The sequence below is a fragment of the Ictalurus punctatus genome, chromosome 26 (assembly GCF_001660625.3).
Source record: "Ictalurus punctatus breed USDA103 chromosome 26, Coco_2.0, whole genome shotgun sequence".
NCBI classification, from domain to species: Eukaryota; Metazoa; Chordata; class Actinopteri; order Siluriformes; family Ictaluridae; genus Ictalurus; species Ictalurus punctatus.
This window is the reverse complement of record NC_030441.2, coordinates 7,704,014-7,720,185: the sequence shown is the minus strand read 5'-3', so window position 1 is coordinate 7,720,185 and position 16,172 is coordinate 7,704,014. Positions and strand designations below refer to the sequence as shown.

At 44.8% G+C, this 16,172-nt stretch overlaps 1 protein-coding gene across 3 annotated transcripts in view; it reads right to left on the bottom strand.

Annotated features, from left to right (window-relative positions):
* Window positions 1–16,172, bottom strand: part of rasa3 (RAS p21 protein activator 3) — a 67,963-nt gene that overhangs the window by 5,464 nt on the left and 46,327 nt on the right. Inside the window, exons 8-21 of one of the 3 annotated variants that reach the window (XM_017457946.3) lie at window positions 12,467–12,540; window positions 12,111–12,215; window positions 10,941–11,097; window positions 9,521–9,669; window positions 8,464–8,578; window positions 8,273–8,347; window positions 7,822–7,945; window positions 6,002–6,108; window positions 5,766–5,843; window positions 5,397–5,474; window positions 4,522–4,595; window positions 602–708; window positions 299–381; window positions 1–3 (exon numbers count right to left, since the gene is read on the bottom strand). The exon at window positions 1–3 is cut by the window's left edge and continues 206 nt beyond it. In XM_017457946.3, coding sequence (XP_017313435.1) covers window positions 1–3; window positions 299–381; window positions 602–708; window positions 4,522–4,595; window positions 5,397–5,474; window positions 5,766–5,843; window positions 6,002–6,108; window positions 7,822–7,945; window positions 8,273–8,347; window positions 8,464–8,578; window positions 9,521–9,669; window positions 10,941–11,097; window positions 12,111–12,215; window positions 12,467–12,540 — 1,329 coding nt within the window. Of the gene's footprint in view, window positions 4–298; window positions 382–601; window positions 709–4,521; window positions 4,596–5,396; window positions 5,475–5,765; window positions 5,844–6,001; window positions 6,109–7,821; window positions 7,946–8,272; window positions 8,348–8,463; window positions 8,579–9,520; window positions 9,670–10,940; window positions 11,098–11,277; window positions 11,943–12,110; window positions 12,216–12,466; window positions 12,541–16,172 lie in introns of those variants that run through there. The other 2 variants (XM_053676046.1, XM_053676047.1) reach the window with 2 other exon arrangements.

The following is a 16,172-nucleotide window of genomic DNA, read 5'->3' as shown; positions in this document are numbered from 1 at the left end:
CATCTGGAGAGCCAAAATAGAAGAGTGGAAGCAAAAAGGTCACCAAGTGTTTCTGCGGAACAAACTTCATTTGATTTCTCGAATGGCACTGGACACACAAATCAGCAAACGTACTGGGATAATACTGACAGACTCACTTTGGTTCTGATTAAATAATCAATTCATTTTTTTTGCTTTGGTCATAAATTCACATGTATATCAATATGCAATGTCTGACAGCTGTGTGGTGTAATCAGTTCTCTGTACAGTACACGTGTGTGTGTGTGTGTGTGTGTGTGTGTGCAACATTGTCTCTTACATTCTTCATCTTGAAAGACTCCTCCTCTAATCTCTCCACAGCCAAGATGTTCTCAATAGGGATTCTACACAAAGGTCCTTCACCTTTACACAAAGGACACCACAAAACCCCCCCCCCCAAAAACAAACAAACAAACAAACAAACACAAACGCAATCCAGATTTACACTTCCAAACCTTTCATACTGTATATGAACATTTCAAATGAAGTACGTTGGGCATATATGAATAACAACCGCCACCAGATAGACGACACGAATACACGGTGCCTATCCCGGTCACAATGAGAGTAACGTCTTCATTACCTTTCGTTTTATGGTACGTGAACTCATGATTAGTGAGCCGGAACCATCTCTTCTTAAAGTTCTTCATGCCAAATTTTTTCCTCCCTTGCGCTCTTTTGATCATAAATCTGTCCGTCGGCCGAGGTACGAAGGGAAAGGGGAACAAAGACAAGAGATAAACAAGAGCACAGGTTAAGCTTGGCGTGTGTTGGGAGAACTATCAGACGTTTCCTACATCACGAGCATTACTTACACGTACAGGTTCTTTTCTGCTGTCTTTTGACATGCTTTTTAAAAACCTAAAGGATTACCGTTCCTAACACTTGGACAAATCTTACGCCTAAAAATCATTGTTTTGTGCTTACTGAATGACTGGAAAGCAGCGATGAGAAAAATACCACATGTTAAAGTAAATGGCTGTGTAAATTTCAAGCACGCTGAAATGGGACACCAGGTCGCAGCAGATTGCACGGTGTAGCTAAACAGACTCACAGGCTTCAACTAACTTGGAGAACATGTCTGTGCTTGGACCATGCCATGTCCAGCCTCTATGACAACCAAGGGGAGGCGGTGCTATCAAAGAACATCGAGAGGCCACATCAACCAGAGACATTATCAAGAGAGGAGACAGTTCACGAGCTGGAATGTGAACAGGGGGAGTGCACACAGCTCGACATGACGACTGAATTATAGGAGCCAATCAGCCTGTCGGTAGAGGTAGAACTTTGATAAAGCCAGGTCGATCAGATTCATGAACCCGGTGCAGATTTAGAGTACCGTTGTCTATATAAATACAGTGATGTCATGCTTTAGTGAGCTCAAGGATACAAATCTTTTCCTAACTAGACATTATGAAGATGATGAAAAAGATTTAGCTGAGACAAATATTTATGATCAGATAACAAATCTCGCCGGAGGCTGAATCTTAAATGGCTTCCTCTTGCTGTTATGTTATATCCTACGGTGCTGTGCAGAAGTTTTAGGCACATGCAAAGAGACGCCGTAGAGCAGAGACGCCTTCAAAATAATGAAAAGAAAAGTTTCTACGATTAAAAAAAAAAAACACCGTAAAGAGCGGTAAACAGCAGTAAACGAAACAAAGTCAATATTGTTCGATTATTTTTATAATATAAAAATTAAAATAGTAGTCTCCGGTAGAGTTGGTGCAGTTCTGTGTAAGGAGAGGAGCTGGAAGTGTTATCGAGCATGTTGCAGAACCAGACACGGTTCTTCTGGAGACTCTGACTGTCGCACTCGCGCTTTATCGGTGCAGCGAAACCCAGCCTTCATTTAACGTCACAGAGATTTTTCTGTGACGTTAAATTTTGTGCGAGAAGACTTATGTTTAGTTTTTTTTGCATGGGCTTGATGATGTAAAATAAAATAAAAATCGATAAAAAGTAGGTTTGTACTAAAAATAAACAGGGTGCCTAAAAGCTTTGCACAGGACTGTACGTCGGCGGTATTTAACTACGCTATATGAAGTCCAGCTACATAAAACTCCTTGCTATCAAAGATCCAGATAAACAACTTAACTTCACTGAAGGGTGACAACGCTCTTAAACGCTCATGATTATATCCTGCCGAACAATCTGGCAATTGTAAGAGGACTATTTTTAGTTTCGTAGCAGTGCGTGAGGTTAGCACTTTTGACACATCAGTTCTGATTCAATGGAACACATACTTCTCTGTCCAACTGCCTTTAAATATCGTGTTACTGTCGAGAAATTGAAATGCATTCAGTTCACTAATCAGACCAGAGAGGGTGAATTCCCTTTCTGACCTAATGTGTCTAAACCTGTAGTGATCTCTCCACTCGGATGAGTTTCCTTCAGTTAGATAATTATACATGATGCACGTGACTGGACAAGTTACAGACAGCAGGGGATAATGATAATGAGCTTTTATTGGTCATGTATACATTACAGCACAGTGAAATTGTTTTCTTCGCATACCCCAGCATGTTAGGAAGTTGGGGTCAGAGCACAGGGTCAGCTATGATACAGCGCCCCCTGGAGCAGAGAAGGTTAAGGGCCTTGCTCAAGGGCCCAACAGTGGCAGCTCCGCAGTGCTGGAGCTTGAACCCCCGACCTTCCGATCGGTAACCCAGAGCCTTAACCGCTAAGCCACCGCTACCCCAGCGCTCGTTCGGTTGCTGAACTACGAGCGATTTTTCCTTTCATACATAAGTACTTATTTTATTCGGCTGAAATACTTCGCTGAGTCCGCATCCAGACCGCAGTCCACCAGCTGATCGGCCCTGTCTCATGCACCGCACGCGTAGACAATACGAAGCCATTCGAGATCTGATGTCCTCTTGGCTGGAAGTCTCGAGCCATGTTTCCGTCCAAGTTGTGAATGGAATTTACGTGAAAAATTGGAATATCGTATAAAACGTTCGCGAATAAAGCACCGTTTGCATCCCACGTGTTCAGGAGGACAAAATCGGCACTTCCGGGGAGACCGGCGCGAAAGTATCGATACAAATGGAAGTTGTTGTTTTTTTCCCCGATAAAATAAACGACTTGCGCTTCAGAGCGCCCCGATGAAACGCTCTCATAAACCTCATGGTATGATGTTACAGGAGGCGGACATGCCTGATATTTGGGAAGGGAATCGTGTGAGAGTCCTGCGAGGTAATTATACCAAATCATTTCCATGACTGACTTTCACAATGACGAAAGCAACACTCGAGGTGCTGTGCATCGCGGATCGGGCTCCTGGTTAGTCCGACCCACCGCGCCCCGGTTCCCACAGAAACACGCACCGCCGCTGCGCTGTATAACTCGGCCGCGTGTGCGGAACATCCGATCGCGTCAGCCAATTATCCAATCGCGTGATTTGTTAAGGAAAAGTCACATGACTTTCTTTTTGATGTGCATCGAGGAATTTCTCCACCTCAACTGAGCACGTTTTGGAGATTTTATTAGCATCTGGTGTTTCTATGGATGGAAACATGGCTGTTGTTCCCATAAAAACAGCTGTACAGAAGGTTGGTGTCACGAAAACTAGCACCCCCAGACCCCTCCCCCGCCCTTTGGAGCAGGCACTCACACCCATAGTAGCTGGAACATCATTTTTTGCTCACTTTGAACCAAAGACTGCTAATGATTTATACCATACCATTATCAGATCTGAAATCTGCATTAGACACTTCAGCAGGGCTATCATGAAATGTCTGATGTCTTCTCATGTACTCAGATAGGAGCATGTTCTTGTATGTCTTGTATGAAAGTACATTGCCAGGGTGGCTTGCGACGAGTGGACCGTCTCCTCTTCTGACAATGTCTTTGGCCACGAAACACACGACACAAAAGAACAATGGCAGGAGCTTTCGTCTGCATTTTACTTTGGCATACTATCAGGTTCAACACTTCCCTGATAATTGCCTATACAATTTACACGTATCAGGGAAGTGGAAAGGGCTGTGAGGGTCAGAGGAGCGGCCAATCGGGTGCAGCTTACCTGCAAGAACCCTTCCCATCAACCCTCTTATTAGTCAGTTTAACGCTCCTGTGCCCAGCAGAGAAATACAAGAAAAAAAGACACCTGAATGTGTCTTAAAGGCCAGAAGAGTCAGACCCTAGTCCTAGAGGATCACAGCACTGCAGAGTTTCCTTTTACGCCTCATTTAACACACATGATTCGACTCGTCGGTTAATTACCAACGACTAAATTTGGTACGTTGGACATTGTTCAATTTCTAAATCTAAAGAGCTGTGGCCCCCAGGACCTGAATTTGACAGACAGATTAGAGATGCACACACGTATCCTTTCCATTGGCTCTGCTGTTAATACATACGTTCATCCTGCAAGTTCCAAACACACACACACACACACACACACACACTTTTTATTTATCACATGCATTAACTCATCTCTGCGTTAGCCATTCACAAGATGGTAATTAATCCAGCACAGTGCTGCTACTCGCTGCTTACCCTTCTTTCAACATGATCGGCGTCTCGATGCTCTTCTGATCCCACCTCCCAGACGATGAAATCAGATCGAGAAACTGCACACACACACACACACACACACACACACACACAGAAGGATTGGAACCATACGCATTAATAAAACAGGTTCACGTTTGAGTGGGTTCATCGGCGGAAAATAACACGTACTGGATAAATGGTAAAATGGTAAATGGCGCACTTATATACAAAGCGCTTTACACTGTGTCTGATTCACCCATTCACACACACACACACACTCACACACCAACGGTAGCAGAGCTGCTATGCAAGGTGTTAACTTGCCATCGGGAGCAGCTTGGGGTTCAGTGTCTCGCCCAAGGACACTTCGGCATGTGGAGTCACGTGGGCCGGGGATCGAACCGCCGACCCTACGATTAGTGGACGACCCGCTCTACCACCCGATCCACAGCCACCCCTTACTGGGCGGGGTAACGGAAGGAAAAATGCAGTGACAAGGGGAAAAAATGCTTAGAGGAGTTAACAGTATGTGTCCGCTGTTAAAGTTTGTTTCCACATGGCACCGCTGCCTCTCTCTCTCTCTCTCCTCAACTCTGGTGGGCGTTTCTCTCATGTTTGCGTGGGTTTGTTTATGAGTGGGGTGTTGCTATGGAAATCGAGTCGACGATACTTCACCCCGTTGTACAAAATGGCTATTTTACAGTTTTGTTTAAAGTCTGAATGGATGAGACAGTCGGCGTGCAGCGCACTGATATTTATTCCAGAGCTTCACACTGAAATGAACAGGACGTGTGGAGCGGCAAGTGGAGGCGTCCGGTACTCACCGGCAGAATGCGTCTTACTCCGGATTCAACAAAAAGCACAAATAAGTAACTCACATTTTTCACGGCGTCTGCGTACTTCTGCTCGTTGAAGTAATCGTAAAACGCAGCCATGTAAGATTCTTTAAAGTTGCCCTGGAGAACAGTGAGAAAAGCTGAGATCATTATCACCCATACGGCTAATTAAAAAAAAAACACATACAATATCTCGGCACCGATTACAGAACGATTGATCGAGTTTGCAGTTTAATTTCCATCTAAACCGGTTCTTCGTGACTGCGCAGTCAAACGTTCTGTTACCTAGCAAGCTTTAATCGAGGAAACTACACACGACATGCGCTCACAGACGCAGATGATTGGCTAGTGACATTAGAACAGGGCAGAGCGTATAACGTCCCACCCTTAGCCTTAAATCCACTAACTTACTGATTTCGACTTGGCGAGGCTTCCCAGGGTCTGGATGGTTTTGGAGATGAGCGTCAGAGTCCGTGACGTACAAGGATCCTTCACGGGAAAGACCAGAAGGACGTTAGGGACGGCGACGCAACAAACTCAAACACAATTTCACAGCCGCAGGTTCCTTCGGTCGTGTGTAAAGTCAGGATGTTGTTATTATGATGACGTAGATCACGTGGCGTATACAGTCGGGGGTAAACACTCACCGGATGATGCGGCCTAAGCTGAAAAAGGTTGGGTGACAGGATCGCCGGGGCGAAGAAACGCAGGAAAATGAAGCTACTGACTGCTGTGTACCTCACGTCTTGGTCCACTGTGAACATCCACAAACACAATCATCAGCGTCGTCATACAATAAACACATGTCCTCAGATTTTAAACGCCGCTGAGCAAATCTGATTGATTTATTTGTTTTATTCGGCTCGCTCGTTAGGGATAAATTCACACACTTAAAATCCGTGTCCTGTTTTTATATCTCTGTAAAGACGCTCCGAGACAACGTCCACTGTTAAAATACCAATAAAATCGAATCGATTCATTAATTACATTTTTTTTTATTGCTCAGTCGTGAAATCCAATTTGGGACTGTAGTCACATTCGCTCGGTGTTATAGTCGTGTGTTTGGAGAATGTTAGCCAGTTAGATAGCTAGCGAAAAAGTAGCCGGGATTTTCAAGCGGGCTACGTTGTACGTTTAAGGCAATGTCGTCCGGTCGCGGATCTGAAAACAATCCCTGCGTCCGAAATCATGTACTGTGACAATACGTACCGCGTCTGATTCGGTACCCGCTGCTCGGCCGTTGACGAGGTACGTACCGATCAGTACATGAATACGATCCGGACGTACTACATCCGCCGTCTTGGCATTGTCACGTGACCTAGAACTTCAAAAGAGCCGTTTTTCAGCTCTTTTCAGCCCGTCCCGCTGCAGTACGGGATAGCGCAGTCTCCGCCGGTTCCCTCGGCGGGCGGAAGCGGCGGGTCATTTCCTGCCTACTGTTTTATGAATGCGGAGAATTCAGACATACTACTCCTCTGGCGTACTGCTTTCTGCCTTCTGTATATTCAGACACAGCCAGTGTTATTGCTCTTATTACAAATTTCTGACATAAAACAGCTGCAGTCCAATGAGTGAAAAAAAAGAAAGAATTCGATTTGATTGGTCAAACCGACTCACACAAACATAGCTTGGAAATAAGTGGGGTTTCGTGTGCTTGAGCTGATCTTCGTGTGCCTGCGCTACATTCGATTAAAGCTCGTGACTCCAATTTTGAATTTCTGAACGAAAAAACAAAGAAAACGCGAGCTCAATTTGGAATTCCTACTTGTGATGTCCTCTCCTCAACCCTGAGCTGATCACGTGACACCAAAGATATACTGTACAGACAAGAATTTACTTTAGATCTATTATCATGCAGACTTTATTAAATCTATAACACTTCGCTGGTTTTAGGAGATAAACATACGTCGCCCGTCACACTTAGCTGGCTCGAATTTTTTATTTTTTTTTAATCGCAAAAGACGAACACGGACGCAACCGTGCTTCTCACCCGCTTTATACCTCAGACACGCTGGGGTCGAAAATGATGTCATTCCTAAAAGTCTTAGTCTGAACGCTCTCCTGTTTGTGTAGGACGTCACTGCAATGTGCCTCACTGTCCAGCAGGTGGCATCATGCAAACTCTAAATCCAGCCTGCCGCTGCCTTCTTTCAAATACCGCAAACATAACAGTGAGCAGGAGGTGAAAGCAAATGAGGACATGGCAGGGAATGCAGAGTGACCAAAGGGATAAAGAGCAGGCAAACTCATCAGAAACTCCTCGGCGAGAAGCTATTTCTGGAACTCTGCTAAGCAAAAGGTAACTTCACACACACACACACACACACTGTATGAGAAACGGCAGCGCTGATCTGGGGTCAGGGTGACGCTGGAACCACCAGCACCGCTAACGAAAGCAAGAGACTATTTTATGCTTCACAGCATTCAGTTGCTAACTCAAGGTCACATGAAGTGTGTCTGCGGTTACCTTGGAAACGGGTGGCGGCGGATTCTCGGAGTGAGAAGAAAATGTCGCACATGACAGTGGGGCATCTGACGCCAGAGGTGGTGATGACGTTGAAGATGCGATCCACGTACTGCCGCAGGTTCTCCTGAAAACAGAACAGACATAAAGAGGGAGGTGAAGGAACGTGCGTGTACGCACACACACACACACACTACTAGAACATTTACACATGCCCATGTTTGTGCCATCAAGTAGATGAAGACAGACAACTGTGAAAACATTTGGAAATTAGAAATGCCTTTCATAACATCCAGCCTGTCTATAATGCTTTGTTTCACACAGCTCTCTCAAGTAAACAAGCATCCAGATCACATGCCTTCATATACAGCCACACACACACACACACACACACACACACAGGGAAACCACACACAGGCTCATAAACATGCAGACTGAGAGAAGTATGACTCACCCTGTTGGTCTCGAGATTCTCCGATTCCTTCAGCTTAACAGGGTCGATTTCACAAGGCTTGTGCTCTGTGCAGATCTACGCCACAAAACACACACACACACACACACACACACACACATATACATATACAGTAATAATCATTAAAAAAATGATACCAATATTTTAAAAAGCCGACTCACACAAAGACTCACCTCGTCGATAATGGGCTTGAGAGTGACCTGTAGATAGTGCATTCCTGCCAGCTTCATGGTCTCGTCAATGCATTTGGACGTTAATGAATTGCCCCGGAATATCGTGTTGGGATCCCTGAGGGAGAGCAAGATTACGTTTACGCTATTTGGCAGACGCCCTTATCCAGAGCGCCTTACATTTATCTCATTCATACAGCTGAGTAACTGAGGGTTAATGGCCTCGCTCAAGGACCCGACAGTGGCAGCTTGGCAGTGCTGGGGTGTGCTGGGGTTTGAACTCACGACCTTCTGAGCAGCACACCAGCACATTAACGGCTGAGCCACCACTGCGTTATAGATACTGCTAGGCGACTCAAAAAAACAAAACAAACGCCCAACACATTATTAACACCCAAGGCTCGATTTGCAGCCCGATAAACACTAAGGCGTGGGAATCTCTAGACATCTCAAAAAATTCAATCCGATTGATGCCGAGGCGTGACGCTGACCCGACACGTCGCGCATCTCCAGTTCTGATTCCTACAGCTTATTTTACATGAAATCCTTTTTACAGTCTGACCACTAATACTGAACGCAATATTTCCCACTTGGCTTCATGTACGAATGTCACAGGCGTGTGTACTGTACAGGTCCGATTAAGATCCTGATGCGTTTGAAGCTCTACAGCAACAGGATTAGATTGACGTGGTGAAGTGGGACTGTACTGTCATTAACGTCCGAGGATTTTTGTTTACGGACACGTTCCGACGTCTGTGAAGGTTTCGTCATACACCGTTAGATGAGCCTTCTGTTTTCTGGATGCATTTTGGCCAAAATTATTACAGATGTCCAACGGTAGAATTACTGACCGGCGTACTGTATGTCCAGAAAATGTATCATGTCCAATAGTATAGTATTTCGAAACCGTCCTTCAACGTTAAACAGCCCTGAATAATCAAAAAGATACTTATTACTGAAGGACATCTCAGCATTATTACCAACCGTCATAACACAGTGTAATTCCCATATAAAGACAGTAAATAAGTGTGTGTGTGTGTGTGTGTGTGTGTGAACTCACTGTGTGCGGTTAACCTCTGCGTTGGCGATTGCACTGATAAAAGGCACGATTTTGCCGTAGTGCAGGAAGAGACGGACCAGCGGGACGGCCGCTTCCTGCTTCTCCCGGCACACGTCTCCAAGGATGTGGGCTGCTGATGCTGAGACAGGCTACGGCAACACACACACACACACACACACACTTTACAATCGGAACATTAAGGACTTCATAAGTGAATGGATAGAAATTTCATACAAATTCTAAAGCCTAGAATGCACTAAACTGATGTCTATCCAATCAGCACACAGTCTCTTCCAACTGCCTTTGCTGACCCCTGGATTCAGCTGAACCTAATTTCTTCTAAATTAATTTGACTGGACATGAACGACACTGAAAATAAAAACTATTTTAAGAGAGATGCTAACCATTATAATTTTTTTAAACATGTTCAAACATGTTTTAAAAGTAATATACTGTATTTCAACCCTGTGAATTCAGTGGTGTTAGATTGCACTATTAAGCATTAAAAAGACTATCATATATTTCCCAAAGGGTCACGGAGGGTCACACACTATGGACAATTTGGAAATGCCAATCAGCCTACAACGCATGTCTTTGGACTGGGGGAGGAAACCGGAGTTCCCAGAGGAAACCCTTGAATTATGGAGAACATGCAAACTCCGCCCACACAGGGCAGAGGTGGGATTCGAACCCCCAGAATAAGCCCCCAGACATTATCATGTTAACATTCCACTCTTCATGTCTCTTTTATGCGTCCATACTCATCAGGTCCAAAAAAAACCAGTTTTTCAGATTGAAGCGTACTGAAGTTCTGCACTTTTTCAGCTGAAATTTACACAGTTTATAATTACGCAGTCTGTTGATGTAAAGAGCTACGTTGCAACGCAATTGCCGGAAAACCTGGCAACCCAACTGGTGGATCTTTTACGCTTTGTCTAGCGTTATTTCGTGTCGGCTTATTGTGAGGTTTAAAATGTTCGGTAGCAATACCATCCTCAACATTCCCAGTGGTCTGTGAGATCCTATCGTTATGGCTTCTTTTTTGACAACGGATACACCTGCTCACCAAATCGTCTGCATCTTTTCTCCATCAGTTGAACTAATAGTCATTCAAAAAATGTCTTACTTATACAAATAACCTGAAAGGTGAGTAAAACATGATCAAATATAACGGTTTAAGCCATGGCTTCAGCACAAGTGTATTAAGTGGTTGAGAAAACGTGGGTCTGGGAATGCTTGCTTGCGTTTGGACGTAGAGCCAGAGTATCGTGAATATGGCCGGGGGGGGGGGGGGGGGGGGGGGGGGGGTTTCAAATTCGAATCCACTTACCTAACCGTTAGAGAATGAATCTTACCTAATGCACATTTAAACAAATCCGGTTTGTTCTGCAAAAGTGACCACACACACAAAGAGACTCACCTCCATCCGTGCAGACTGCAGCAGCAGGTCAGTGAGGTCACTGTAGCACTCCGAAGGGAAGACATGGTCCTCTGTGTAAACAATGTTGAGTCTTAAAGAACCCAGTTCGTCGGCCTTCACCGACTTACCGCTGTTATCCCTCGGTTGTAGGAAGTACCTAAGAGACAGCGAGAGAGAGACGGAGTGAGACCGAAAGGAAATCAGAGCCAGACAGACAGACACAGAGGGACCAATGGTATAGTTATACTCATGGTGTAGTTCTACTCATGGCATTCGATAACCCTCAGTGACTCATGCTCTTTCACTGAGCTCTTTCAAGTAAAAACAGTTTACTAACATCAGGTGCTTCAATTTGACTTGTTCTTTATGACCTTCCTGGACTCTCAACACCACCTGCCTAGCCAAGAAGGCCCAGCAGCGCGTCCACTTCCTGCGTTGGCTGAAGAGAGCCAAACTCTCCCCTCCCGTCCTCATCTCCTTCTACAGAGAGACGACTGACAGCGTCCTGACCGGCTGCCTCACCGTGTGGCACGGGAAACGCACAGCGTCCGGACACAAGACCCTACGGAGAATCGCGAGGACAGCTGAAAAGATCGTCGGGGTCTCTCTACCCACCACCGACACCTCATTCAACAACCGCTGCATCGGCAAAGCCACCGGTATGGCGGACGACCCCTGTCACCCCTCCCGTGGACTCTTCACCCGTCTCTACCATCTGACAGAAGGTACAGGAGCATCCGTGCCATCACCAGCAGACTCCGTGACAGTTTCTTCCCTGAGGCAGTCAGGATTACTCAACACCCCGCTGCCTCCTAACGCTCACCTGGGTTAGTCAAACACCCAACCCAGTATGACTCAGTACCACTGCACGCCGCACGTTACGCAGCGGCATCAGTCACTTTACATTGTGGAACTCGTTTCTGACAATATTCCTGCGACGCCACACAACAGTTTACCATTTACAGCCCATGATCTGTGTATTTATTGCCTTGCACCCGTCTCACTGTTGTGTATTTGCACTTTATGTAGTCTTGCGTACTGTTCCGTGTTGCACCACGTCATTTCGTTCCAACGTGTCCAAGCTATATAGAGGAATGACAATAAAGAAGTTGATATGTGTTATGTGCTCGTAAGCTTTGATGTACTCATACTGAGATGATTTAGTAATACCATGCGTCATGAACGCCCTCCTGGCCCAAAACCTTCAGTGGCACCCGAACACCTCCTAAAAACTCGTCTCCGAACTTCAGGTTACTGGCGTTCCACAGATCCACCCTGGAAAAACAAAACCAAGACGAGAGATGTTTCATAATGCCACATTCAGGAGGAAAACCCCCCGAGGAACAGTACTTTATGACCTCGTACACCACAGCACTGGTGAATTCTCAGATCGGTTGGTCAGAAGGTGTTAATTCATTTTTCTGACGATAGTTTTGGCTGCAAGGTCTATATTATTAATGCGCTCATTCTATAGTAACGACTCATGCATGGACTTCGCATTAACGTACACTTCATACACAACACACCTGAGTGCTAATTTATCCACATCCTCCTCCTCCACGTCAAACTGCCGCTTGGTGTAGTTGAGTGGTCTGGTGATCTGCAAGGACAGTTCATAACAAGAAGGCTTCATATAAACGTTCGGATGACACACATAACTATGACTATAAAAAAACAAACAAACAAAAAAAAACAGCAGTGTACAGTGCTGTGAAAAAGTATTTGCCCCCATTCTGATTTCTTCGGGTTTTGTGTGTATCTCGTACGAAATTGTTTCTGAAATTAAAACAAAATCTAAGATAAAACAAAGGCAACCCGAGTAAACACAAATGTTATTTGTTATTTATCGACGCGAAAAAGAAAAAAGAGTTATCCAATACCAACTGGTGCTGTGTGAAAATGTATTTGCCCCCATAGTTACTAAATCCCTAAATCTATGAAGCTGCATTCACAATGGGGTTCAGCTGGACTAGACACTGATCACTGCAAACCCTGTTCAATCACATCAACACTTAAACAGAACTTTATCAACAGCATGAAGTTGGTTAAAAGGTCTTAGTCAGTAACACACAGTGCCAGAATGTAAAGAAATTCCAGAAATGATGATGAAGAAGGTGATTGAAATACATCAGTCTGGGAAGAGTTACAAAGCTATTTCAAAGTCTCTGGGACTCCAAAGGACCCCAGAGAGAGACTTTATCTCCAAATGGAAAAACTCGGCACAGTAGTGAACCTTCCCAGAAGTGGCCCACCTTCTAAAATTCCTCCAAGAGCACAGCAACGACTCATCCAGCAAGTCACAAAAGAGCCAAGGACAACATCAAAGGACCTACAGTCCTCTCTTGCATCAATAAAGGTCACTGTTCATGACTCCACTATCAGAAAGACACTGGGGACAAATGGCATCCATGGAAGAGTGGTGAGGAGAAAACCACTAACCCTGAAGAACATTAAGACTCATCTGAATTTAATCAAAACACCCCTTGATGATCCTCAAACCTTTTGGGAGAATGTTCTGTGGACTGATGAGTTGAAAGTGGAACTGTTTGGAAGACAGGAGTCCCGTTACATCTGCCACAAACCAAACACAGAATTCCACAAAAAGAACATCATATCTACGGTCAAGCATGGTGGAGGAAGTGTGATGGTGTGGGGATGCTTTGCTGCTTCAGGGACTGGGCAACTTGCAATAATTGAGGAAAACATGAATTCTGCTCTCTACCAGAAAATCCTAAAGGAGAACGTCCGGTCTTCAACTGGATCGTGCAGCAAGACAACGATCCAAAGCACAGGAGTAAGTCTGAGTCCTAGAAGTAAGTGAAAGTCTGATCTCCAGTAATCAGAAGAGTTTGGTTGCAGTTATTGCTGCTAAAGGTAGCACAACCAGGTTTTATTTTTAAGAGAGGCAGTTAGTTTTTCACACTGGTGATAAGCGTTGGATAATTTTTTTGGCTTAAAAAAAAAAGGTATTATTTGTTTACTCAGGTTGCCTTTGTTTTATGTTGTACTTCGTAAAACTAGTTAGCATGAGTTATAACCAAATACAGCGGACATGAGCACTGTCTGCTGTAATGCCAGTACACCACCTTTAAATGCTTCTGAATTATCAGTGCTAATGGCGCAGTGGATCTGGTCATGCTGTTTTATCCCGTCGCTGTTAAAAATAGGGTTTGTGTGGTTAAGTTCCTAGACAAGGGAAGTGTTCAACTTCCCCTCGTCTAGCCCTGGCCAGCGCTGCCATCACTACGTACTATTTCATTTCTTTCTTCTTTTTTTTTTTTTTTTTTAAAGAAAGATAATTATAACAGAGGACTAACTGCTGGGTGAAAGACGAACAGTAGTGGACAGTACAGACGCGCTGAAGTAAAACATTATGAGAAATTATGAGTGAATTCAGTTCCTGCAGTTCCAGCATTATTGTGCTTTTCCTATCCAAATTTCCATGACACACCTGCACAAAAGGTCAAAAATAATGACCAGCCACATAAAGCCCACAGAAGAGAAACGTGGTGTATGTGTTTAACGTTTGATTGACACTGTGATAACGATGTTTTGTTGTGTACTGTAACTGACTCAGACCTTATTTGCATATCAACTCAGATTTGCACAGGATGTGGTGGGCCAGGTGATGCACATGTTCAGCTACAACACTGAGTGCTTGTTGGAAGGCAGAAAACTCCTCTTCAGCATGGCATTATTCCAGATTGGCCACTGACGAATGTCTGAGCTGGCATGAGATGTGTTTTCCATAATGAAATCCCGCATGATTTGGAAAGTCATAGCTGCTGCAGCAGAGCGTTATCTCTAAGTTCGATATGAAGACCAGGCGATGCGGTGTTTGTACTACTCCAGAGCAGGTATGAGGACATGCATGTGCATGTCCTCTGATGCAGGACGTGCCTTGCTTATGCTTGAATAGGATTTTGTTATCCTTCATCTGATATGCCAGGCTTAAAACGTATTTGTTTACTCACGCCTACCCTGACTAGTCTCTCTATTATACTAATCCCCAGTCCTAATAATCTTTTCTCTCCCTCTCTCCTTCTGCCGAGCCACACACGATTTTATGGAGATACTAGAGATCCTGATCCTTTCTGATTTCCGGACCTGCCTGATCCGTTTCGGATGTCCTACCTCTGGATGGAGCTCTAATCTACTCCAATTCCAGACTGCTGGGACTACGGCTGCTCCTAAATCCAAACAGACTTCATGTAAATCCATAATGAACTTTTTCACACTATCTGTTGTTACCCAGATGAGGACGGGTTCCCTTCTGAGTCGGGTTCCTCTCAAGGTTTCTTCCTCTTAAAACATCTTAGGGAGTTTTTCCTCGCCACCGTCGCCACTCAGTGGCTTGCTCAGTTGGGATAAATTCACACCTTTAATATCTGTATACCGTGTCGATATTTCTGTAAAGCTGCTCTGAGACAATGTCTATTGTAAAAAGCGCTATACAGATAAAACTGAATTGAATTGAATTGATAACCTACACGTACACCCAAATAGGGGTGTACTTTTTAAACGTTCGTTTTTGAAAACCACCCAACCCGCATTATCACTACAGGATTACTGGAGCGAGTGGAGCAGGAGAGTCGGGATGAGCATGTGCCCCCCACCAAACAATGCATACAGTTATGCAGATACAGGTGAAGAGCTTCAGTTCACGCTAAACATCCGAATGGAGAGAAATGTGATGTGAAAAACCACCCAGTGAGCAGCAGCTCTGCAGACAGAAATGCCTTGTTAAGGTTAATGGCCAGAGGAGAATGACTAGACTGGTCACTGACAGGAAGTCTATAGTAGCTCAAATCACCACATTTTACTGAGAATTAAAACACCTCAGAACGTACAGCACATCAACCGTGATGATCACTCCCTATCAGTCAAGAATAGGAATCCAAAGGCTCTCCGAATCTGGACCGGATGATGGTCTTCCAGTGGTTCGGTGGATCAGCCGTAACATTAAAACCACTGACAGGTGAAGTCTCGCTCATGTCACGTCTAGCTCGTTAATGAAATGCAGGAAATCTCAGTCGTAGATAACACGTGCTGTAGTCGGTGGTGTGGTATGTGGCACTGGGATGAACTCTGGACTGTAGGGTTCGGTATGTCTGTGTGGCGTGCTTTGTGTGGGAAAGGCCGTGACTGTGAGGGAGATGAGATCAATGGAGTGGATTGTGTGTCTCGCAGTGCTGGAATCAATCCCGCCGTTGTCTTCTCTTGTCCACCAGT